The sequence below is a fragment of the Molothrus aeneus genome, chromosome 29 (assembly GCF_037042795.1).
Source record: "Molothrus aeneus isolate 106 chromosome 29, BPBGC_Maene_1.0, whole genome shotgun sequence".
Classification (NCBI taxonomy): Eukaryota; Metazoa; Chordata; class Aves; order Passeriformes; family Icteridae; genus Molothrus; species Molothrus aeneus.
Genome location: NC_089674.1, coordinates 907,183 through 932,869, shown reverse-complemented (window position 1 = coordinate 932,869; position 25,687 = coordinate 907,183). Strand labels below are relative to the sequence as shown.

The window sequence follows — 25,687 nt, the reverse complement described above, 5'->3', positions numbered from 1 at the left end:
GGCCGCGCCGCGGGGCAGCTCGGCCGCGCTCCGTCCGTCCCGGCGCCGGGCGGGAAGTCTCGACTGAGAGTGTTCCAAAAGCACCACGCGGTTGTCGTCGTTGCTGGGTTATTGGTTGGGTTGGGGTTTTTGTTTTGTTTTTTTTTTGTTGTTTGTTTGTTTGTTTTTTGAGGGAAGAACGGTGATCCATAGGAAGGAGGGATGGCACCCGGGGAGAGAAAAGAGCACCGAGCCCCGGCGGCGCTGGCCGCGGCTCGCCGGCACCGGCGGGGAAGGCGGATCGCCAAGTCTTGGGATTCGCTCTTCCCAGAGCCGATTGCACGGAGAGAAAGTCCCCCGGAGACGGAAAGCACCAGACTTTAGCAACAGTGATGTACAGAGAGCAACACTCGCTATTCACAGTTTGGGGTTGGTTTGTGTTTTTTTTCCTGTTTTTTGTAATTTTTTTTTTTTTCTTTTTTTTCTTCTGTTTTTGTCCCGTCGGCTCCTACGGAGACGCCGCCGCTGCCGCTCGCCCCGGAGGCCGTGGGCAAAGGAGCCCCAAGTCCGAGCCCGAGCTCGGCCCCCCGGCAGCGGCGTTCCCCAGCCCGGACGTGTCCTGAGGTCTCCGGCGCCAGGAGCGACGCCGGCTTTGCTCCGCGGCGGCAGAGCCGATCCCGCCGGAGGCGAGGAGCCGGGCGGAGACGCACCGTCCCGGGACGGCCCGCTCGCTCGCGGGCTCCCGTTGCTGTGAGAAAGGTCTCCTCGAGCTGCAGAATTGGTATTTTTAGGTCCTTGGAATAAAAATAATTGGATGTTCAGCGTGTCCGGCTGACAGTAAAGCACGCGGTCCCTCCAGCCCCCACACGGAGGAGATGGAGGGAGTCACCTCTTGCCTTTGAGCTGGTTTGGTGTTCAGGTTGGTTTGGATTCATGATTAAGGTGGTTTTTCAATGTTGGCTTCTCTTTCGAAGATCGGCTTCGTCGTTGTCATCGGAGTAAAAAATAAAATAAAATCAAATCCAACAAACAGGCCATTTTAAGTAGAATTAAAAACCTCTCCTTGCGCAAGGACGCTAGGAAATTCATCCGAGGCTAGATTAAAAAACATGGAGATATAAATATGAGATTACCTAAAATCATCAAACAGCATCGTTCCTCTTGGGTTTTTTAACCAAGTTTTGCTTGCTTTGCCAACTCCTTGCTGGGCGCAGCTCTCCGACGGCGTGAGCCCGTGCCGGCTCCGCTGCTCCCGAGCGCGCGCGTTGGGTTCGTTTCCTATGGGTCGGATTTTATTTTTTTTGTTTTTTGTGGTTGTTGTGTTTCGCTTCAGTTTCGTCTATTTACTTTTGTTTTCTTCTCCCCCACGCCCGAGGAGAAAGCACCACGAAGCAACGCCGGGCTGCGGCGCTGCCGAGGGTTGAGGTAAGATGGGGCCATGGCGGTCGCCTCGGTCTCAGATCCAGCGGCTGTAGGGGCCCGTCACCTTGGTGTAGGCGTAGGAGGACACAGTGATGGCGGAGTTGGTGGGGATGGCCACCGCCTGCCGCGTGGGCACAGAGTCCCTCCTCTCCTTGCTGGGCGCCTCGGTCGCCAACGCGCCGCCCCACTTGCGCTTCTTGGCAAAGGCTTTGGCGTCCGGCGGCAGCCCCAGACGCGCCGCCTCCTCCTGCCGGGCCCGAGCCCGCTCCGCCAGCTGCTTCACCTTGGCCTCCCACAGCGCCAGGCCGTGGTTGGGCTGGTTCAAGTTCTTGTGTTGGTAGAAGACAAGGGAGATGCGGGTGGGGTGGCAGCGGTTGGGTTTCTTCAGCGGGGTGGTGGCGTGGAGCTCGCGGCGGGCGCACTCGATGAGGATGGAGCCGTGGGCGGGCGCCACGGCCACGCCGCCGATGTTCTCGTCCAGGAAGTTGTGCTCACTGTCCGACCACTCCTCTTCCTCTTCCTCCTCCTCTTCCTCCTCCTCTTCCTCTTCCTCCTTCACCGCCTTCTCCGGCAGATCCTCCTCCAGGCCAAAGGGGTCCCACGTCTTCTCCTGGCGGGGCCCTGCCACCCCCTTCTCACCCACCGCTGCCTCCCACGGCTTCTCCGCCAGCCCCGGGCTGGGCGCCGGCGTCCTCCGCTCCTCCACCTTCACGGAGCCCCACGGCTCCTCGGGGAAGTTGGGGAGCCCTGGCAGAGCCGAGCTGAACCCCAGTGACCCCAGCAGGCCCGGGGTGCCCGTGCCCGCCAGCGCCGTCTCCCCCAGCTTGCAGGGGCTCCACGGTTTCGGCAGCAAGCCCGAGCCGTGCGCTGCCGCCGCCGGCGGCTCTCCCGCCAGGACATTGGACCATTGCTTCTCCGGCGGCGGCAGGCGCACGGCAGCGTCGAAGGCGCTCAGCTTCTCCCGCCCGCCCGAGCCCGGCGCCAGCGCGCTCCACGAGCCCTCGGCCGTGCTAGTCCTCTCGGGGGAAGCCGTGCCCCGCGGCGCCTTGAAGGGGCTCCAGCGCTGCTCCGGCGCCGTGCCGTGCGCAGGGACGGCCGGCAGCGTTAAACCAGCGCCGGGCACGGCCGCAGGGCTGGGAAGGGGCTCGATGGCGGGCGGGGGATCCGGAGGCTCCTGCTTTATGGGCCGGCTGCCGAAACAGTTCTGTGCAAACGCCGGTGCCTCCTCCGAGCCTGAACTAGTCCTGTGCGCCCCGGCCGTGGCCGCCGCCGCTTTCTGCTGGCTGGCGTAGCGGTTGGCTCGCTCGTAGGTGCGCTGGTGATGGTTTTTGCTCCGCACGCCATGTGGGATGGGCTCGGGGAAATTGCTGTTCCCGTAGGTGTGGTTGAGGTTCTCCTGCAGAGCAGAGACGTCGGGCTTTTTCTCATAGCCGTTGCTGACCCAGCTGCTCCCGCTCCTCTCGGGCGCCCCGTAATTGAGAAACTGCGAGGGGAACACGTGGTTGCTGGAAAAGCCATAATACCCGAAGGAGGGAAGCGCGAACTTGGAGTGAAACCCGTTCACGGAAGGCAGATTGGGCTGTGCATAGTAGGAATGGTAAGAGTAAACACTGTTCATGCTGTACGGGTCGGAGGGCCGGCAGCTGCCCAGCACCGAGTAGCTCTCCACCACGGCGTTGCCGTTGTACTTGAAGGCGTTGTAATGGCTCTGGGGTTCCACCTTGATGGAAGGTTTCAGCGGCTGCGGGGGTATCCCGCCTTTCAACGCCATACCTGTGGGACAGCACACACAGCCCCCGTGACCTGCCGGCCGAGGGAGCCACCGGAAGGGAGCCAGGACCCCAGAACGGTCGGCCAGACTCAGAAATCCCACGGTGATGGGTTTGCCAGCCAACTGCAGAGGTTGGCATCACCTGCCATCACCTGGCACACCGGCAGCGACTCGCACCTTTGTGAAAACCCAGGTTGGCACAGAGATGCCATCCAGCACCACAACACAGCAGCCCGAAAAAGGTCCCCAACCACATCCCCATCCCCTCACGCGCTTTCCGGGCAGCTCGGGGTGGCAGGACCTCACCTCTGCCCCCGTTACCTGCATTTGGCTGGAGCGTGGGGAGCTCGAGCGCTTCCTGCTTGATCTTCTCTGGCGTCATCAGCTTCTCTTTCTGCAGCTTCTTCCTCTCGGCAGCAGCTCTCCTGGCTTCCAGCTGCCGCTGCCGGCAGGACTTGGCGGGCTCAGGCAGCTTGCGGACCTCACGGGGGAAGGACGTGAGCACCTGGATGGCCCCGCTGCCCACCTTGGCGTTTTGGTTCTCCTCGCTGCCGAACTCATCCGTGCTGGACATCTTGTAGAGGGGGAGGACGTGCAGCTGCTCATCTTCAGGAATTTTCCCCACCACACGATTGTCTTCCTTTGTCAGCGTGCAGACCTGGCCAGAGCACGTGCTGTCAGTGGGATGCTGATGGATGTGGCCCGTGCTGGATGAGCCAAACCTCCCACTTCTTCCCCACATTGACATGAAGCCACAGCAGCCTGGCACCTCCCCAGCCTGCTCTGGTCCCCAGCTGGTATCTGGAAACCTCCCATGGGGTCTGGGTTGGACAAAAGTAGATGCTGGTGCCTGTTAGACCTGAGCAGCCCATGTGAGGTGTGCCCACACCAAACACCTGGAGTCACGAGGGTGGAACAACTGGGGATGAAGCCCCTCAAAATGAGCATCCCCAATTAGAGGGGAGCACCTTGAAAAGCCCTGCCAGGTGCCTGCTTACCACGGTGCAGCCGTTGTAGAGGTTGTGCTGGTCCTTGTGAGCGTGAGCACAGAAGTCCATGCACGCCGTCACCCCCGAGAACGGCCTCCCCTCCTTCAAGCCCAGCCGGCAGTCGATGGCTACATCCTCGTTGGTGACCTGTGGAAGGAGGAGCTGGTTACCCAAAATCCCTCAACAGCAGCACCCCACACCCATTCCAGCCGTGTGTGCCAAGGGTGGGATGAGCAGGACCTGGTTTTGGTAGGCTTGCGGCGCCAGCCTCTTGTAAAGCGGAGCAACCTCGGTGGCCAAGTCCTGAAAGCTTCTCCGGAGCAGCTCTTCCTGAGGTAGGGAAAAGAGGAGGATGTCTCCCAGGGGTTTTGGCAGCAGGGATGGAACTGGGGACAGAGTCCACAGACACCACACAGCAGCCAACCCTTCCCATGATATCCACCACAGCACAAAGCACGTGGCTTAAATTCCTCATGAGGATTTGGCCATCCAAGCTCCAGCCTCATTGTCCTCTGGGATTTCTAGAGGCCCCATTCATGCCACCTTTCCTTTCCTCATCTCTAGCCCGTAAAAACCCTTCATGGAATCCTGTTTTCATAGTCCTGACAGGAAAGGAGCTCCAAACCACCACCCCACCAGCGCTGCCCCTGCTCCACCTCCATCACCCACCTCTTTGGGGTTGTCTCCCACCAGCCTGAACTTGCGGGGAGTTTTGCTGCGGGCATATTTGCAGCCGTTGAAGTACATGCTCCAGGAGCAGCCGAAGGAGAAGGAAGCACCGCAGGTGTTGGGGTCCTTGCCTTGGCACGCGCAGGTCCGGCTGGGGGGGACACGGTGTGGGAGCGTCAGCTGCCGGTGCCGCGCGGTGACGGCAGCTCTGGGAACGGGAGGGAGCCCCCATCCCATTCCCCATCCCATTCCTGTATCCCATTCGCCATCCCACTCCCGCAACCAATTTCTGCATCCTATTCCTGCATCCCGTTCCCGCATGCCATTCCCACATCCTGTTCCCATACCCCATTTCCGTACCCCATATCCTGTACCGTATATCCTGTACCCCATATCCCGTACCCCATATCCCGTACCCCATTCCTGTACCCTATATCCCGTACCCCATATCCCATACCCCATTCCTGTACCCCATATCCCGTACCCCATTCCCACACCCCATTCCTGTACCCCATTCCTGTACCTTATATCCCGCACCCCCTATCCCATACCCCATTCCCGTACCCCATACCCCATTCCTGTACCCCATATCCTGTACCTTATATCCCGTACCCCCTATCCCATTCCCATACCCCATACCCCATATCCCACACCCCATTCCTGTACCCCATATCCTGTACCTTACATCCCGCACCCCCTATCCCATACCCCATTCCCGTACCCCATACCCCATATCCCACACCCCATTCCCCCCCCATCTGCCCCCCAGGCGCGCTGCCGGTGGGACTCACTCGTCGTTGAGGCCGCAGCGGCGGCTGGTGGGGTTGCCGTACTTGGTGAGGGTGTCGGTGAGCTCCTGGTAGAGCGTGTCCCCCAGCGTGCGGGGGATGCCCTCCCAGGCCAGGATGAGGATGATGATGACGGCGTTCTGGCAGTGGTGGCCGGCGCGGTGCCGCACCAGGCACAGCAGCTTCTCCTCCTGGTTGTGTCTGCGGATCACCTGGAACGAGAGGGGCTGGGTCGGACCTCACGGCATGGGGAATCCCACAAGCCCTGGGGTGCCCTGAGCTGGCTGAGCCCGTGCCAGGGAGGAGCTGCTGCATGGGGGAGAGGCAGGAGGATAAGGGGGGCTACAGGAGAGGGATTTGGGCTACAGGAGAAGGATTTGGGATATGGCAGAAGGATTTGGGGTACGGGAGAAGGATTTGGGCTATGCCCTGCATGTCTTCCCCAGTGCCCTGTGGGGTGGGGAGGGCAGAGCTGGGCATGTTCCCATGGCTGCCTTCACCCCATGGATTTTGGCAGTCTGGGGAAGCTGCTGGCTCTGGACACACCATTCCCCAGTGCCAAAGTGTGGGGAGCCCCGAGGGGCACAGAGGGGACGAGCCTGGGGACGAGAGGCACTCACCCACTTGGCGATGGGGCAGCCCCGGGAGCTCTTGCCCTCCTTGCCCGTGTAGATGACCTTCTCGATGCGGATGGCCTTGCCCTTCTCACCATACCTGCCAGGGCAGGGTCACACCCAGTCCCACTGGCCTTCATGGGCCCCTCAGGAGCTCCCTCAGGAGCCCCCAGGCACCCTCACAAATCCCCACTTCCCTGACAGGACCCCACTGTCCTTGACTGGACCCCGCTCACTCTCACAAGTCCCCAGTCACTCTCTCAAGTCCCCACTCCCCTGACAGGACCCCGCTCACTCTCCCCACTCCCCTGACAGGACCCCAGCCCCGCAGTGAGGGGCTCTTACCTCTCCTCCATGAGCTCCCTGATGGAGGCCACGGTGGGCCCCGAGCCCAGGTGGGTGTAATAGGGCCCCTCATCCTTCTCCACGATTTGCTCTGCAGAGAGAGGAGGGGAACAGAGATTTGGGGTTTGCACCTTTGCTGGCTGCCCTGAAGGATTCCAAACACCCAAATCCCCTCAATCCGAGCTCTTCTGCACCAAAAGTCAAGGCTTTGTTAAGAGCAACTCCTTGTTCCCTGCTTTGGAAGGTTCTGCCAGCACTGAAACGCTGCTGGAGAACCCTCACCCATCAACACCCACCCTGTTTTTGGGACCCAAAAACCCTCTGAGGAGCCACAGCCCTTGGAAACACCCTGGCAGTGACCACAGCTCCATCCAGGGAATCTGCTCTGACCACGGGGGCTCTGCTGGGTGGGAGATGTAGACCCCAAACCCCCTCTTCACCCTGCTCCCCACAGCTCCCACTGGGCACTGCTGGCTGGGAAATTCAGACCCCAAACCCCCTCCTCGCCCTGCTCCCACCCAGGGCTCCTGTCCAGAACCTCTCACAGGCACCAGCCCAGTTGGATGCTGCCATCATGGGTTGATTTTGGGGGCAGGAAGCTCTTCCTGCCTGCTTCAGGGGTTTGGGCTATGGGAGAAGGGTTTGGGCTGCAGGAGAAAGATCTGGGCTATGGAAGAAGGGTTTGGGCTACAGGAGGATCTTGGGGGCTGCAAGGAAAGGATCCTGGAGCTACAAAAGGATCCTGGAGTTACAGGAGATGGATGCTGGAACTCCAGGAGGATCCTGGGGCATCAAGAAGAGGATCCTGGGGCTTCAGAAAGATCCTTGGGCAGCAAGAAGAGGGTCCTGGGGCTTCAGGAGAAGGACATTGAGCTACAGCCCTGCACACAGCAAACCCCTGGGGGCTTTCAGGGCATGAAGGAGCTGGGGTGGGAAGTGATGGATGCCCCAAGCAGCCCCAGCACACAGGGATGCTCCAAAACCACCAGCTGGGATGTGCCCTGCACCACAGCCAGGGCTGGTCTGTGTTTGCATCCCTCTGCTCTCACCAGCCTGATTTTCATTCCCATCATGTCCAGCTGGCCGGGAGCCAGGCTGAGGAGAAAGCCGGGCTCAGCTGGGCTGCAGCTGTCCAGACAGGGATCAATATGGGAGGCTTGGAAAAAGCTCATTTTATTACAGCCTCCAACAGCTCCCGCGCCCAATAAAGCACCGAGCCCTCTCCTGCTGCATTTCTTTCTCCCTGAGAAAACAGAGAAGGGGAAGGGGGGGAATCCCCCCTCTCCCAGCCCCTAAACAAATCTTTTCCTGGCAAACTCCGAGGCTGGGTTTGAGTGGCTTCAGGAAAGCTTTCCCTCCTCTCCGTGGAGTCTGGGCTCGTTCCTGCTGCCATTCACAAGCAAATAAATAAATAATCATAAGCCCCGCTAATAAATCACAGCCTGTGCTTTATAGCCCAGGGCATCCTCTGGGTGGATGCCCCCCAGAATCCTCATCCTGCTGCTCCCAGGGGAGCACAAAGGTCCAGTCTAAATATTGGGGAGGGAATATTCAGCTCCTCACGCTCGGATGGAGGTGGACTGGAAGGACTGGGTAGGAATTCTCTAGCACTTGCTGCGAAGTCTAACAAATGCCAATGCACACCAAAAATAACAACAAAAAAACCTCACAAATCCAAGAGTTTGGGGATTTTTCAATGCATCCCGGTGGGATTGGCCAGTGAACAAGGCAGCATCCCAGCAGTAAGTGATAAGCACAAGCATCAAACCAAAGTTTGGGTTACTCAAAGCAACCTGAACCAGCTAATTTGGCTGAAAACACCAGGGATAACCAGGTGAGAGGGAGTTTAGGTGGGTTTTGGCACTGGGACCACCATGGATTCAGGGGATTCAGCTGGTTAAGGTTAAATAGAAGGAAAACCCAACAGCCCTTTGGTTTTGCTGCTCATCCAACCCCCCCACCCTGGCACAGCCAGTGACACCAGTGCCACCCCCATGGTGACACAGCCATTTCCATCTAACTGTAAAAACGAGAGAGGAGGAGAGAAACCAAACGGGAGCTCCACAGCACTGGGGTTTCACCACGTGAGGGCCTTACCTCCCCAGAAATCAGGGCTTTGCTGATGCCATGGGTTCTGTTACCTTCCCACCCTGCAAAGCCACCTCTGCCACCCTCCCCACGCCCCCCAGCACGGCTGCTGGCTCACCAACACAGTCACAGGTGGGGAATTCAGCCTGTGCCCTCTTGGCAGGGGTGTCCAGGAGGCTTTTGGTCGGCGTGTCCAGGTATTTCAGCGGAGACTCCAAGAAGCCGCTCAGGGTGGGCGTCAGCGGCACCTCGTCCTTGGTGGGTGTTCTGTCGACGTCGTCCACGTCTGGGTTTTGGCTTTCCTCAGAGTAAAAACACGTGGTAGACACCACGGTGATAGCACCAGAAGACTCGATTTTGATCTGTTTGGGGGAGCGGGCAGTGAAGGGTGGCTCTGACAGCGGCCCCTTCCCTGGAGAGACGCTTTTGGGTCCGGCTTGGGGAGCGCTGCTGGGAGCCGGGGCGGTGGCCGCGGTGGTGGCCGCGGTGGGGGACCCTTGTGGAGCTGGTGCTGTTCCCCCCGGCAGCTCGGCAGCCCCGGGGGCGAGCGGGGCAGGCGTCTCGGGGGGCGGCAGGTTGAAATTCTCCCCAAATTCGGCTTCAAATTGTCGGATGAGCTCTTCCAACTTGTCATCCACCATGATGGGAGCTGAGCCGGCCGGCGGGGGGGCGGCCGGCGCTTCCTCCGAGCCAGTCGAGCCCGCCGGCGCCGAGTGAATTTGGGGGCCCCCCCCGGGGGCACCCCTTTCCTGAGAGTCGGAAGCCGGGGGGACGCCGTCCAGGGGGTTTGGTGGCGGGGGGCATGCAGCGGGCAGGGGTAGTGCAAGAGGCTGGTGCGGGAAGGCCGGCGGCGGCGGCGGCGGCTCCGTTTGCATCTCTTCGGCGGGGGGTTCGGCGGGGGGTTCGGCGGGCGCCCGAAACCCCTCCAGGCTGATCTGCCAGAGGGGAGGGAAGAGCGGCTGCGAGTCCTTCTGCTTCGCCTTCTTGATCTGCACTTGCTTGCGGAGAGGTTTGGCCGGCGGGGGCTTTTCGGGCGGCGTTTTCTTCTTCTTCTCTTTGGGCTGCTTCTCGAAGGGCTTGGGGGGCGCGGCGGGGGCGCCGGGAGCCCACCAGCCGCTCGGCCGGTCCGGGGGTGCCGCCGCCGCCGCTGCTGCCAGGCTTTGCTCGAGGAAGAGGCTGCGCTTGTGGTGGAGATGCTGCTGCAGGACCAGCTGCGTCTTCTTGTGCAGGTCGGGCTCCGGCGGTGCCGGCGGCAAGCGGGGGCCGCCCGGTGCCTCATTGCTGGGTGCTCGCTCGGGGGGTTCTGTTTTGGGGGCTGTCACTTTGCCGGCCGTCGCTTCGGGTCTCTTGAAAGCCGCCTTGATGTAGTCGTCAGCGTTGCCCAGCAGCTGCTCCAGCTCTGCCATGGGGTCTCCAGCCCCCGCTGCCCCCTCGGCCTCCAGCCCCCAGGTGGCCGCAAAGTTCCCCCGCGGAGGCGCCGCGCCGAAAAATGGCTCAGGTGCTGCTCCGGGCTCCGGCGGGTAACGGGGCTCGTCCCCTCGCTGCCACGCGGCCCCCGGCGGGCCGAGGGGGCCGGGGCCGAAGGGGACGGCGGGGGGCGGCGGCGGCGGGGGCTGCCCATCGCCCGCGGGCTGGGGCAGGGCGGCCGAGAGCTGCGTGAGGGCTTCGATGGCTATGGCGGTCTGCAGGCTGATGTTCTTCTCCTTGGCGATGGTCAGCGCGCTCTGGGAAAAGGGGAGGCTGTCGGGCGGGCACGGCTCCGCAGCCTCAGGCACCGGCTGGGGGTCGATAGCACCTTCTGGGGGAGGAGGCGGGGGGATGGCGGCGGCGTGGGGCCGCGGTGACGCCAGCTCTTCTCCGAGAGCCGTCTTGATCTTCTGCTCCAGCCATTCCAGGTAGTCGGGGCACTCGGGGCCGTCGCAGTTGCAGTTGGGCGGCTTCACACCGTGCTTGGCCAAAGCCAGGGCGGCCTTGAGGGCGTGCAGGTCCTCTCCTCGTGGCACCCCGTCCGCCGTGCCCAGCCCGCCCCGGCTCATCTCCGAGTCGAACTTCTCGTAGAGCAGCGACGGCGATGCCGGCGGTGGGAGCCGGTAGGAGGAAACCGCCTCGGCCACCGCTGAGAAGGCCACCAGGTTCCGGACGTCTTCCAAGTGGGCTTTGGCAGTGGCGGGCGGCTGGCTCGGCGACCACCCGCTGGGCTCCATCAGCACGGGACCCCCCGCCTCCGGCCGGCCCCCATTCACCAGGCTGAGCCCGCTGCCCTCCTTCAGCCGCCTTTCTTCCACATAATTAATGGGCCCTTCTTCCATTTGGCTTCTGCTGGGTCCATCAACCGCGTCGCCCGCCGAACCTGTCTGTGAGGAGGGACAGAGAAGAGACGTGAGCATCCCTATGTGCTCCAACCCTACTTTTCCCCTCTGTTTCCTTCAGTTCCCCTTTCCCCATCTCATTTTCTGACTGCGGGGATGAAGATGCAGATGAGCCACGTGGGTTCTGCCCGGCTGGCTGAGTGAGGAGCAGCTCGGCTGGGCTCAGAGGGCGGCCACTTTCCACCCTTCCACCCTGCCACCCACGTCCCCACCCCGCCACTTGCTTTCGAAATCACTCAGAGACCGTTCGGGATTTCCACCACCCGCCGAGGGCGGGACAGGCAGGGTGTCCCTGGCTGCGGTGGCGCCGTTTGCCCGCGCTGAAGGCAGCAGCACGAGGAGGAGAGGGGGGTTTTGGAGCCGTGCCAGGAGCGAACATCCCGGCCGGGAGCAGCCGTCCTTCGCCGCGGGCCGTGGCACGGCAGGAAGCCGCCGAGTTGGCTACGCCGGTGCCAGGGGCTGTTTCACCTCAAATAACCCCGTGTCTGCATCAACACAGCCGGCCAGGGCTCCCGGGGCCGTGCCAGGGACACACCAAACCCACCTGGTGGCACCCAGGAGCCCAACACCCTGGTTAGGACCCCCCCAAGGGGTTCTGCCAGGGATGGAAGGGGTCGTTCTGTTCTCCGTGCTGCTGCCCCACCTCGGCACTGGGGATTTCGGCGCCGTTTGCTGATAAGCAAGGGCAGCTTCCGGCAAGCTAAAAATACAGCAGAGTTCACTGGAAAAACCATGCCAAAGCAAGCAGAGGCTGTGGGCAGAGCTTCCTGCCTCTGGATGGGGCCGCCAGCGGCCCGTGGGAAGGATCCGCAGCTCAGATTGGCGGGGAGAGCCGAAATACAAAGTTAAATACCAAGTTAAATACCAAGTTAAATACAAAGTTAAATACAAAGTTACGGCTCCGAGTGTTGAAAGTGTCCGTGTGTGGCTGCCTCAACCCTTCAGGCACCACGGCTTCGGCACAGAGTCCTTCACCCTTGGCTGTGAGATCGTGAGCAGAGCCACGCCGCAGAGATAAGAACGCTACGCTGGAGAGATAAGAACGCTGCTGACTCCGGCGAAACCTCGGAGGGACCACTCCCAGCACGACTCTATCCAAAAAACCCCTTTTCCCCAGCGGAGAAATCCCCCAGGGCGGCGCGGCGCTGGTACGGCATCACCCCGTGGTGTTTTTAGAGGGTTTTTAGGGGGGCTCCGCTGCCTTCGGGGCGATGGGACCGGTCCGGCAGGTCCGGGGAGAAAGCGCAGCAAGGGCAGGGTGGGGACAGCACAGCACGCACGCCTCCGCTCTCCTTCGCACACCCAGCAGGGAACGGCCTCGCCCGTGCTTCCTCCGCCCTCATCTTCCTCCTCCTGCCCAGCCAAAGGGGATTTTCCCAAGCGCCGGGGAGATAAACGCCCTGAACCCCCCCTCTCAAGGGCTCCGGTGCCCCAAGGGTCGCCAGCCCAGGGAAATGACGGCAAACCTGCTCTGCTCCGGGTGGGGAGCGGCCCCAAGAGTTTGCCCAGGGGAGAACCTGCGGGGAAAGGGCAGGGGAAGCCCCAGAAATCAGCCGCAGGGCCAGGGAGGCACCTTGGGCTGCTCCTGCCCATAAACTGGGTTATGGAACCGGGCTGGGAATGTAGGAAAATAGTTCATGGTGTGAACCGAAGGGAGGAGCAAACATCGCCCTGCTGCTCCTAAAGGGTTAACCCGAAAGCCACAACCCTCCTAAATCAGCGGAGGAATAAAACTTCACTCACATACACACATATATACATGTATATATATATATATAAAACGATTTTTTTCCTGGCCGTCCCATCCAGCTCCTTTCGTTCCAGCCCTGTTGGCTGGGAGATGTAAAGACCCAAAAATCGATGCCCCCTCCCCATCCCGACGCACTCCGGCTGCACCGCAGCAACCCCCCCTCAATGCCCTGGGCACCAATTCCTCTGCCCTCAGCTTATTTTCCTCGGAAAAGTTTTCCCAGAGCTCCCGAACCTCCTTCCATTCACCCCGAGAAAGGATAAAAGCTGGGGAGGGGGAGGAAATAAATTAAAATAAAGAGAAAACCAAGCGATACGGTTGGGGTTAAGCACATCCCCTTCTGCATCCTCCGGGCGCTACAAAAGGGGAAAAAATCCCCGTGAGGAAAACAACTTTTTTTTTTTTTTATCCGTTTTTCCTCCCTTTTTAAATGCCCCCCAGTTTAAATGCCGTAAACAGAGAGAAGGAAGGGGGAAAAAAAAAAAAAAACACCAAAACAAAACCAGCCACACAGAGACTGAGGCCGGCTTGGAGCGGTTCCAGCCTGGGCTGCGCTCCCTGGGAACAGCCCGGAGTGCTCGGATCGCGGAGCGGGCTCGGGGCCGCCTCCGGCCGGGCGGCACTTACGGCTGCGGGGGCGGGAGGCGAAGCCGCGGGCGGCGGCACCGGCACCGTCCGGGGCGGGAAGGAGCGAGCGGGGTCCGCGGGAGCACCGGGAGCCCCGGCCCTCCCCGCCCCCTGCCAGAGCAGCTGCAGGAGCCATTGGCGCCCGCGCCGCGCGCACGTACGGACCGGCCGGCGGCGGACAGACGGACGGACGGACGGACAGAGGGACGGAGGGACAGACGGACGGACGGAGGGATGGACGGAGGGAGGGGGGGATGGAGGGACAGGCGGACGGAGGGATGGACAGACGGATGGATGGACGGACGGAGGGAGGGATGGACGGGCGGAAGGATGGATGGATGGATGGATGGATGGATGGATGGATGGATGGATGGATGGATGGATGGATGGATGGATGGACGGAGAGATGGATGGACGGAGGGAGGGATAGACAGACAGAGGGAGGGATGGACAGACAGATGGACGGACAGAGGGATGGATGGATGGAGGGATGGATGGATGGACGGACGGAGGGAGGGATGGACGGACGGAAGGATGGATGGATGGATGGATGGATGGATGGATGGATGGATGGATGGATGGATGGATGGATGGATGGATGGATGGATGGACAGACGGAGAGATGGATGGACGGAGGGAGGGATAGACAGACGGAGGGAGGAATAGACAGACAGACGGAGGGAGGGATGGACAGATGGATGGACGGACAGAGGGAGGGATGGACGGAGGGATGGATGGATGGATGGATGGATGGATGGATGGATGGATGGATGGATGGATGGATGGATGGATGGATGGATGGATGGACGGACCGGGGTCGGGAGCTGCACAGAACGGAGCACACACAGAGCTTGGTGTCATCCCATGCAAAAACCACACAATTTGAATAAAAGTGGAGAATTTGGGGGCCAGAGGAAGCTTGGTGGCAACGCTGAGCCCTTCCTGGGGGCACTGGGGACACCGGGGTGGCTCCGGGGGCAGCGTGTGCCGGGGCTGCAGCGAGGGCACGGCCGGGAGCTCTGGAGGTCAGCAGCAGCCGCTGCCAGCCGGCAGCACGGGCCGGCCAAGAGGGAGCTTTGGCTGCCGGCCCCGCTGCGGTGGAGCCCAGCCAGCCCCGGCTCTCGGGCTGTGGTTTCCTCCTCTGGCACCCACCCCGGGGATCCTCCTCCCTTGGGATGGTGGCTTTGGGGCACCGCCGGGGGAAGCCCTGAGCGCTGCAGACCCTGCAATAGCAGCCCAAGGGCTGTGCCAGGCACGGGAATGCTGCCGGGATCACACCACGCTCTGGGAGCACCATCGGAGCCCAGAGATGGGGGGAACCCCTTCCCATCCCAATCCCTCCACAGCCTCCAGCTGTGGGGAAGAGGGGAGAGGCAGAGGAAGGGAAAGAGGAAGGAGAAGAGAGAAGTGGAAGGGGAATATGGGGAAGGAGATGAAGGCAAAGAGGAAGGAGATGCGGGGAGGGGATGAAGGGAGAGGAGCAGCGGGAGGCAGGCCGCAGAGGAGCAGATGACCCAAATGACCCTGAAAGGGGAATTCAAGGAAACGTGGGAAGGCCGAGGGCTGAGCGAGAGCCCCCGGGTCCCCCCTGGCGGCCGGGGTACCCGCCCTGGTCCCGCCCCTCTCCCGCCCTGTTTCCAGAGCTGTTTCCGTGGCCCCGGCTGACCCCGGCGCCGGGGCTGAGCCGCTCCTGTCCTCATTTAGCCCGGAGAAAAGCCGGAGTAAGCCAGGGAGCTGAGCTGAGCTGATCTCCGCTGCGGGAAACCCGGCTCTGCTCCGCTCCAGTCCCAGGAGCACTTCTGGGGACCCCCATGGGCACGGCCCCTTCCACCCCAGCAACCACTGCACCCCCTTTCCTCCTCCTTTGGGGTATGACGAGCTGCAATGTGATAGAATCCCACTCCCCATCCCACCAGTACTGGGGGCTTCCCAGGGAGATGGAGGATTTTTTTAAGGTGGAAAAAAGATTTGTTCCCACCTCCAACCATCTCATTTCCCCCAGGAAAAGTGTTTTCCCTTTTGGAAGGGAGGCTTGAGATGGGGATGTTTGGGGTCAGGATGGCTGGGGAATGGAGGCTCAGGGTGGGAGTACCTGAGAGTGGGGATGCTTGGGGTTGGGGTGTTTGGGGTGAGGATTTTGGGATCAGGAATGCTCGGCAAGGGGATGTTCAAAGCAGGAAGGTTTGGGGTTGGAATGTTTGGGGGGATGCTCGGGGTGAAGATGCTTGGGGTCAGGACACTTGGGGCAGGGACACGGAGCAGGAAAATTGGGAGCAGGGACAGGGAGCAGGAAAACTGGGAGCAGGGACACAGAACAGGGACACTCAGGGCAGGGACACAGAGTGGGGACACTCAGGGCAGGGACACAGAGCAGGGGCAGGGAGCAGGGACACCTGGAGCAGGAAAACTCGGAGCAGGGACACAGAGCAGGGACACAGAGCAGGGACACAGAGCAGGGACACAGAGCGGGGACACAGAGAGGGGACACAGAGAGGGGACACAGAGCGGGGACACAGAGTGGGGACACTCAGGGCAGGGACACAGAGCAGGGGCAGGGAGCAGGGACACAGAACAGGGACACAGAGCAGGGACACAGAGCAGGGACACAGAGCGGGGACACAGAGCGGGGACACAGAGCGGGGACACAGAGAGGGGACACAGAGCGGGGACACAGAGCGGGGACACAGAGCGGGGACACAGAGCGGGGACACTCAGGGCAGGGACACAGAGCGGGGACACAGAGTGGGGACACAGAGAGGGGACACAGAGAGGGGACACAGAGCAGGGACACAGAGCAGGGACACAGAGCGGGGACACAGAGCAGGGACACTCAGGGCAGGGACACAGAGCAGGGACACAGAGCAGGGACACAGAGAGGGGACACAGAGCGGGGACACTCAGGGCAGGGACACAGAGCAGGGACAAGGAGCAGGAAAACTCAGAGCAGAGCCTCAGAACTCCAGAACCTCTGGAGCCCCTCCCTCACCCTGCCCCACATTCCCTGCTCCACCCCAGCTCCTGGGATGTTTCTCCATCCTTTCCAGCCAGCCTGAGAAGCAGAGCAGACTGTGCCACCAGCCCTGTGGTGACAAACCCTCCGGCCACCCCACAGCCTCCACACTGACAGCTGCAGGGCAGGGACACCTGGAGCAGGATGGGAGCACCCGGGGATGCTCAGCCCTGCCTCAGCAGCTGCTCCCAGTGGCCGCTCCCAGCAGAGCAGTTTTTGGGAAGCCGAATGCCCCATGCCGTGTGCTCCCAGCACGGCGGCTGCTGCTGCTGCTGCTGCTGCTGCTGCTGCTGCTGAGCCTTCCCTGCCTGGGAGCTGCCAGTTGGCACAGGCAGAGGGAAAGGCTTGGCACGGCACAGCTGCCGGCCCCGGCCCGGAGCCGAGCTCTTGAAAGGGAAAAAAAAGGAGAAAAAAAAAAAAAAAGAAACACCCCACGGGACTATTTTTGTTTCTCGAAGCGGTTTTTTCCTTCAACACAGCTGGCTGCCCTCGTGCCGGCTCCCAGATTGGCAAGGCTGAATTACCGAGCCTGCTCCGACACCGGGGAGGGCATGGAGAGGGGGGGAGGAAGGAAAGAGGAAGGGGAGGAGGAAGAGGAAGGAAAAGAGGAAGAGGGAAGTGGAAGGAGAATATGGGGAAGGAGATGAAGGCAAAGAGGAAGGAGATGAAGGAGAAAGGCAAGGGGAAGGGGAAGGGAAAGAAGGGAATGAAGAGAAATGGGAAGAAAAGTGAAAAAGGGAAGGAAAGGGAAGAAGGAATGGGAGAAAGTGATGGGCAAGGAGGGGAAGGGGGGATAGAAAAGGAAGATGGGGATGGGGAGGAAGGGAAACAAGGGGAAGAATGGGAAGGGGGACAGGAGGAAGGTGACAGGGGCAGGGAAGGACAAGGACACACGGGAAGGAAGTGGAAGCACATGAGCTGTGTGGGAAAGGCCTGGGGCCTCTCCTCACCTGCCCCCCAGCCCAGCTGCGCTTCCCATCCCATTCCAGCCCAATTTCACAGCCCCCAATTCCAGCATTCCCCACAGGACCAGGCTCCATGCCCTCCTAGCCACTCCAGCCCCCCATGGGGGCATTTCCACCCCACCAACTGCTTTGCCCTGCAAATCAGGGGGAAAAGCCAGATTTGGAATAGCGAGAAGGAAAGGTTTTCCACAGCCATGCCCTGACCAAACTGCACCCCAGCTTCCAAGGCTTTGAGCAGAGGAGGGGTCCCTGCACCCTCCTGGTCCCCAGGTGCAAGTCAGGGATGTGCCAGCCAGCACCCATGGGTGCTCAGCCCCCCTCCAGGTCATCCCCATCCTGTCATACCTGGGGGATGCTGCTGTGCCCTCCCTCCCTGGGACATGGGGCTCCTCACGCCGCGCACAGCCCGACCTTCAGCACAGGAGGAGGAAGAGGAGGAGGAGGAGGAGAAGCAGGAGTGCTGCTGCCCTCCCACCTGGCAAGCACGGGCACGCTGCTGGCGCGACGGCCGGCGGGCAGGAGCCGGGAGATGAGTGGGAGCCGGGCCCTGCCCCGCCTGGGAGCAGGGAAACGCCTCCCCTCCCAAACCCACAGCTGGTTTCGCGCCACGACCCGTTCCCCGTGGGGAAAGCATCTCGTGGCAGGTGGGAGACGCAGCCCCTTTGGATGAAATCCCTTTCCCCAAAGCTGGAGGAAGGCGCACGGCGAGGAAAACGTGTTGGCAGCACAGCATGGGCAAAGTGCAGCACGCTGTACAAAGAAATCCCTTTTTCTACCCAAAAATTTCAAGCTCTCCCGCTATCCCACTGCCTCCCCGGGGGCTGGGGCCGCTGAGTCAGCGCCGGCTCTGCTGAGTCACCGGGGCCACCTCAGCCCATGAGCTCAGCGCGGGGGTTTGGCATCTCCCCGCTGCTCCTCGGCACTGCCGGGCCCCCAGGAGCCTTTGCCAACACCTCTGCCAACGTTCTGGGGCCTCACCAGCTTCTCCTCAGCTGCCCCCAAAGCCACAGCGCAAATCCAACGCCACAGAGACACAACCAACAAAGGGTGAGGATGCCGGGGAAGCCGGTGACGTTTCAAGCCTTCCCACCCTCCAAGCGCGCCGTGGTCCTCTCCAAAAACACCTCAGCACAGACCACCCACGAGCCGGGACGGCAGCCACCCTCATCCTCCCCAGCTCGCTCGCCAAAAGAGGAAACGGAACAGTGAGAGGACAGGAAAATGAAATCTGGTTTTGCCTTTTTCTTTTCCCCCACCTCACTGGGGTCGGCAGCACCACGGAGGAAAGTGCTGAACGGTGAAAGAACAGAAAAATAAAATCTGGTTTTGCCTTTTTTCGCGACTCCTAGTTGGGGTCAGCAGCAGCACGGGGGAAAGCGCCGCTGCCGCCTCCGGTGTCCCCAGCCCAGTGGTGCCGGGGCTGATGATGACTCCGATGACTCACGGGGAAGGCAGGAGGAAGGAGGGGAGGAAGCGGCGCGTGCACGGGGCCGTGGTGTTTGTAAACCTAAAAAAAGCCATGTGCGGGCAGGCAGCGTGCTGGGCTGGCAGGGAGGCGGGGAGGGAGATCCACAGGGCGGGCGGCGTGATCCCAGTGAGATCCCAGTGAGATCCCAGTGAGATCCCAGTATGATCCCAGTGAGATCCCAGTGAGATCCCAGTATGATCCCAGTGAGATCCCAGTGAGATCCCAGTGTGATCCCAGTATGATCCCAGTGAGATCCCAGTGAGATCCCAGTGAGATCCCAGCATGATCCCAGTGTGATCCCAGCATGATCCCAGTGAGATCCCAGCATGATCCCAGTGTGATCCCAGTGAGATCCCAGTGCGATCCCAGTGAGATCCCAGTGCGATCCCAGTATGATCCCAGTGTGATCCCAGCATGACCCCAGCACGATCCTAGTGTGATCCCAGTGTGATCCAGAGGGGAGCATGGAGATCCACAGGGCAGGCGTGATCCCAGTGTGCTCCCAGTGCACTCCCAGTGCACTCCCAGTACGCTCCCAATGCTCCCCAGTTGGCAGATAGGCCGTTCCCAGTGCACTCCCAGTGCACTCCCAGTACGCTCCCAATGCTCCCCAGTTGGCAGACAGGCCGTTCCCAGTGCACTCCCAGTGCTCCCAGTACGCTCCCAATGCTCCCCAGTTGGCAGACAGGCCGTTCCCAGTGCACTCCCAGTGCTCCCAGCACTCCCCAGTTGGCAGACAGGCCATTCCCAGTGTGCTCCCAGTGCTCCCAGTATGCTCCCAATGCTCCCCAGTTGGCAGACAGGCTGTTCCCAGTGTGCTCCCAATGCTCCCCAGTTGGCAGACAGGCTGTTCCCAGTGTGCTCCAACACCAACCATCCCAGCCAGGGAGGCTCATGGAGACACCTGGCACAGCTGGGAGCAGCCGGCACTGCCAGCAGGGCTGGTGCAGCCATGGCGTTAATTAAGTGCTGGGCCTTTAATTGCAACGGCGTTAATTGGTGCAGGTTTAGGCGCCTGAGCTTTAACTGCAGTGGCTTCAAGGCAACGGCCTTAAGTGCAGAGGCTTTAATTGCAACACCAGTGGGTTCCTTTGGAGCCCCTCACTCACCCTGCCCCACCTCTGGAGCCCCTCACCAATCCTGCCCCACCTCTGGAGCCCCTCACTCACCCAGCCCCACCTCTGGAGCCCCTCACTCACCCTGCCCCATCTCTGGAGCCCCTCCCTCACCCTGCCCCACCTCTGGAGCCCCTCACTCACCCTGCCCCACCTTTGGAGCCCCTCACTCACCCAGCCCCACCTCTGGAGCCCCTCACCAATCCTGCCCCACCTCTGGAGCCCCTCACTCACCCTGCCCCACCTCTGGAGCCCCTCACTCACCCTGCCCCACCTCTGGAGCCCCTCACTCACCCTGCCCCACATTCCCTGCTCCACCCCAGCTCCTGGGATGTTTCTCCATCCTTTCCAGCCAGCCTGAGAAGCAGAGCAGACTGTGCCACCAGCCCTGTGGTGACAAACCCTCCGGCCACCCCACGGCCTCCACACTGACAACTGCAGCATTTACAACTTGCTCCAGTCCTTTTTCTTTTTTTTTTTTAAACAGCATTTTCAAGCTCGGGGTGGTTCAGAATTTTTTTTTTCCCCTCGTTTGGCTGCGATGGGAATTGCAGGCTCAGGAGCTCGTGGTCCCCAGCTCCCCCCTTCGACAGCAAAATCTCATTTAATCAAAAGATGCGGCGACTGGATGTGCAGAAGCACTTGGCTCTCGCTCTCTTTCTTTCCCCTTAAGAACTGCCATTTTAGCTGTAGCAAACAAACACGCTGCATTGTCCCTGCCTCCACAGCCCTGCCTGCAAAGCCCAGCCCAGCAAAAGGGGGTTTTGGCCCCGGGACAGAGGAGCAAAGGGGCTGAGCTGGGTTGCTGGGGCTGGCAGTGGTGTGGCAGGCAGATGTGGAATGGGGACGGGCCCATCGCAGCTGTTTCACCTCCAGCCTCTTCCCGTTTCATTTCATCTCCCCTTGGATGCCGGCCCGGGCAGCGGGGGATAAATAAAAAAAGCTCTTTCATCCTCAGAAACGGTCTGGCACCCTTCTACACAGAGCTCAAAGCACCCAGATTAAAGCGCTGGCACGGGAGGGAGCTGGGGGTGTCCCCAGGAGGGACTTGGGGGCATCTCCCCCATCCCAGCCCGCAGCAGGGACAGCGAGGGGACGGGGACACTGGGTTTGGTGCTGGCCCCTTCAGGACGTCCCCTTGAGAGGACACCCTGAGCACACGTGGAGTCAGGGACACGGTGGGGACAGGGAATGGGGACCCAGTGCCACAGGGACAGGGAAAGCTGGCACGGGCTGGGACCAAGGACCCCAGTGTCACAAAGGGTCCAGCACAGGCAGGAAGAGACCCCAGGGGAAAGGGAATGGGGACAAGGGACCCCAATGGCATGGGAATGGGGACAGGAGAGCCCTGTCCACACAGGGAAGGGACTGGGGACACCAATGGCATGGGAATGGGGACAAGGGACCCCAATGGCATGGGAATGGGGACAGGAGAGCCCTGTCCATGCAGGGAAGGGACTGGGGACACCAATGGCATGGGAATGGGGACAAGGGACCCCAATGGCATGGGAATGGGGACAGGAGAGCCCTCTCCATGCAGAGAAGGGACTGGGGACACCAATGGCATGGGACTGGGGACAGGAGAGCCCTGTCCACACAGGGAAGGGACTGGGGACACCAATGGCATGGGAATGGGGACAAGGGACCCCAATGGCATGGGAATGGGGACAAGGGACCCTGCATAGGCAGGAAGGGATCAGGAATGCCAGTGCTGCAGGAACAGGGAGCAGGGAGCCAAGCATGCACAGGTGGGGGACAAGGGACACCGCTGCCATAGGGATGGGGACACTGGCACACACAAACAGGGAACCAAGGGGGTCCTGATGGAGCAGAGCTAGGGACTGGGAGACTCCCACAGGGAACCCCAACGCTGTGGGGACAGGGACACACACTGCCACGGGGACAGGGACACACACTGCCACAGGAACAGGGACACACACTGCCATGGGGACAGGGACACACACTGCCATGGGAACAGGGACACACACTGCCACGGGGACAGGGACACACACTGCCATGGGGACAGGGCACCCCCCCATGTCACACGCATGGGGAGCAGGGATCCCAGCAGTGTGGGAACGGAGACTGGGAACACTGGAACATGCAGGAAGGAGTCTGAATATCCCAAAGGCACAGAGACAGGGACCAGGCACCCCAGCACATGCAGGCAGGGCACCAGGGACCCCAGGAGGACAAGAACTGGGGACTGCAGCACATGCAGGAAGGAAATGGGGACCTTGATGCCATGGGGACAAGAATTGGTGACTGCAGCACATGCAGAACCAGGACCAAGGACCCTGGCACCATGGGAACGAGGACTGGGGACCCCAGTGCCATGGGGACAGCTCACCCCCAGTGTGCCAGCACCAGGGACACCCCAGAAAGGGCTTTTTGGGACACAGAGCCAGAGCACAACCATGTGCCCCAGAGACATCATGCCACCACTTTGCCATCCCCACTCCCAGCTGGGCCAGCAAAGCCCATCAAAGGAAAGGCCAAATTCCTGGGGACGCACACACTTTTTGCCTTCTCCAGACCCCACCAGAGCCACCTTCCCCCTTAATTACCTGCAAAAAAGAGTCCATGCCGGGCAATCCGAAAAACAAACCTTGTCACGGCTAACGAGGTGCCAAAGGCCAAGAGCTGGGCTCGTTTATGGGGCCACCATAACGCCCTGGAGGACTCTGCTCCGGCGCTGCCCAGCCCTTCCCAGCATGATGCAACCTCGGGGCTCACCGCATCCCGGCACAACCCACCGCCCCGGCACCTGCCACCGACTCGAGCTGAGATTTCTGATTTTTGGGGTTTTTTTTTTGGTTGTTTTTTTTTTTTTGCACAGCATCCGGAGGCAGCTCCGGCGTTGGCGGGCGCACGCGCCGGCCGCGAGATCCGAAGCATCCCCACACGTGGTGCCAAAAACGCCGCTCACCGCCGGCTCCCAAGTTCGATTTTTTGGCAACGCTCTCCCCGCCCTGACCTCGGCGATGTCCCTTGGAGCCACCAACGCCCGCAGCCGCTCGGGATGGCAAAACTGCCAAAGCGCGCCGGGATGTGACCAAAATCACCGTCTGGGCGGGTGGCTGAGACCCCCCTGAGGAGGAGCAGCTGTTTTTTTGTGCCCACCTCCGTCCTGCCGTGACGGAAAGCGGGGGGATGCCCGCTCCGGACCCCGGGGCTTCGTCACGGCGAGGGATGACAGCTGCCACCGGCCCCGGGTGACGTCATGGTGACGTCACGGCGGGGAGCCTCATCGCCCTTGTTCGCATCACCCCGCCGCACCTCTGAGCTCAGCACATTTCGCGATGGTTTTAATGGAAACAATGATTAATAAAGGCGAAAAAGCACACGGGGGAATGACGATATGGGGGGGAGGAGGGGGGTGCACCTTAAGTTTTATCGCCCTCCCACCCCTAAACACCGCCACCCCCCCCTTCCCCCCCCCACCACGAAGCGATGCTGGAGGGAAAGGAAAGGGATAAAAGAAGGAAAACAGCCCCAAAACGGGGGCGGGGGCGCGGGGCCCTCCCCAGGCCCCGCCGCTTTGTCCTCTCGGCCCCGCGGGGCCGCCAACACCGCGGGGGGGGGGGGGGGGGGGGGGTCTTTAACCTCCCCCGCACCGCCCCGCAAGCCCAAGGAGGGATTGGGGTTATTTGGGGAGGGTTTGGGGGGGTGCAACGAGAGTGTTTTGGAGGGGAGAAGGGGTGCGCTTACCTCGCCGCTGCCCCCGCGCTGCCCCGCAGCCCCCGCCGGCCCCGCACGGCGCCGGCCCTCAGGAGGAAGCCATCTTGTCTCCCTCTCCTCCGCGCTCCCTCACCGCCGCCCCGCTGCAGCCGGGGGGGGGAATGAGCGCCGCATCCCTGCTCCCCCCCTGCCCTCCTCCTCCTCCTCCTCTTCTTCTTCCCTCCTTCCTCCTCCTCCTCCTCCTCCTTCCTCCTCCTTCTTCCTCCTCCTCCTCCTCCTCCTTTCCCCCCCACGCACAGCCCCCCCCTTTCCCCCACGCAGTGGCACCGCCCGCCCGCTCCCTGCGCTGCGCAGGAGCGGGCCATGAGGGGGACGCGGGGGGGGACACGGGGGGATGTGGGGACACGGGGGGGGGGACATGAGAGGGACATGGCGGGGGACACGAAGGGGACACGGTGAGGACATGAGGAGGGACACGGGGGAATGTGGGGACACGAGAGGGACACGGAGGGGGACATGAAGGGGACGCGAGGGGTGACACGAGGGGGACACGGAGGAGGGACGGGGGGGACATGAGGAGGACACGAGGGGGGACATGAGAGGGATATGAAGGGGACACGGGGGGGAAACAGGGGGGGACATGGGGGGGATATGGGGACATGAGTGGGACATGAGAGGGACACGGAGGGATGTGGGGGCACAAGGGGGGGACATGAGGGAGGTGCAGATGGCACACTAGGGGGACAAGGACAGGGACACAGACACGCGACCCCACCACCCCAAAATGGGGTCACAGGACCCCCAAGCCCTGCCCTTTGTGTCATTGTCCCCCAGGAAACTGAGGCAGGGGGTGGGAGCAGCCAAAAACCCCAAAAGCAGCCGGGGAGCCCCCAAAAAGCTCTTTACACCCCTCTGCCCCCCAATATTTCCTGCCATTAAACCCCCGAGAACCTCGTTAATTGTTGTCCATTAATTTGGGTATGTTAATTGGAGAACATCGGTCATTTGGCTTGGATAAATCTGAGTCCAGGCTTGGATAAACCCGAGTCAAGGCTTGGATAAACCTGAGTCCAGTTTTGGATAAAGCCAAGTCCAGGCTTGGATAAAGCCAAATCTAGGCTTGGATAAACTCAAGTCCAGGTTTGGATAAACCCAAATCTAGGCTTGGATAAACCCGAATCTAGGCTTGGAGAAACCCTAGTCAAGGCTTGGATAAAGGCGAGTCCAAGCTTGGATTGGATAAACCCGAGTCCAGGGCTGGATAAAGCCGAGTCCAGGGCTGGATAAAGCCGAGTCCAGGGCTGGTGCCCCCGTTCCTGCTGGGAGTGGGGTTTTCCGTGGGTTTATTTAGGGTTTATCCCCCAAAGCTGAAGGGGACAGGTCGGAGCATCCTTCCCTGGGCTGGGGCAGCCCGCGCTAATGAGCGGCTCCCCAAGACGTTGATTAGTTATGCAAATGAGCGGGAAAGACACCCAGAGCCGCCCGGCAAGGCAGCAGAGGCTCTGAGAGCTCAGCCTTGACCTCTGCCATCTTCCTCCTCCCCTTCTTCCCGTCGCAAACCCTCACGGATGGGGAAAATCGGGGGAAAAATCAGGAAATCAGCCCCGGGGGGACAGGAGGAGCTCCAGGCGGGCCTGGCCGAGCAGGAGGAACTGGAGGAACTGGAGGAACTGGTGCAGGGAGAGACTCCGGGCACGCCGTGGGAATCGCGGCACACCCGGCCCGGGCCACCGGCACCGGGGGATGCCGGCTCTGTGCCCGCTGCCATCCCCAAAATTCCCCTTTTTCCCCCAGATCCTGCCTGGAAAAGAGGCGCGGACAAACCCTCCCGGCCGCTTTTCGGTTTCCAGCCGCGTTTCTGCCAGGGGCAAAGTCCTTCCCGTGCCTCGCCGAGCCACCTGCGCCAAGGTCCGTGCCACCCCATGCCACCCGTGCCACCCTCCAGAGGGAAAAAAAACCCCTGCATCCACCTCGGAGGCGCTCACACCCCGAAAACACACCAAAAAAAAAGCGCAAAGCGACACCGAATTTTGGGGG

General features: G+C 61.4%; 1 protein-coding gene across 1 annotated transcript; it reads right to left on the bottom strand.

Moving 5' to 3' along the window:
• Nucleotides 1-86: 86 nt before the first annotated feature.
• Nucleotides 87-25,418, bottom strand: TET3 (tet methylcytosine dioxygenase 3). Its single transcript, XM_066567206.1, has 11 exons — nucleotides 25,172-25,418; nucleotides 23,681-23,778; nucleotides 8,784-11,019; nucleotides 6,578-6,668; nucleotides 6,239-6,332; nucleotides 5,622-5,830; nucleotides 4,831-4,981; nucleotides 4,402-4,491; nucleotides 4,171-4,308; nucleotides 3,494-3,830; nucleotides 87-3,174 (listed from the first exon to the last, which is right to left on the bottom strand). Exons 1-11 carry the CDS (start codon nucleotides 25,416-25,418, stop codon nucleotides 1,436-1,438), a joined length of 5,430 nt encoding a protein of 1,809 aa, XP_066423303.1. The 3' UTR covers nucleotides 87-1,435.
• Between the last annotated feature and the right edge of the window lie 269 nt (nucleotides 25,419-25,687).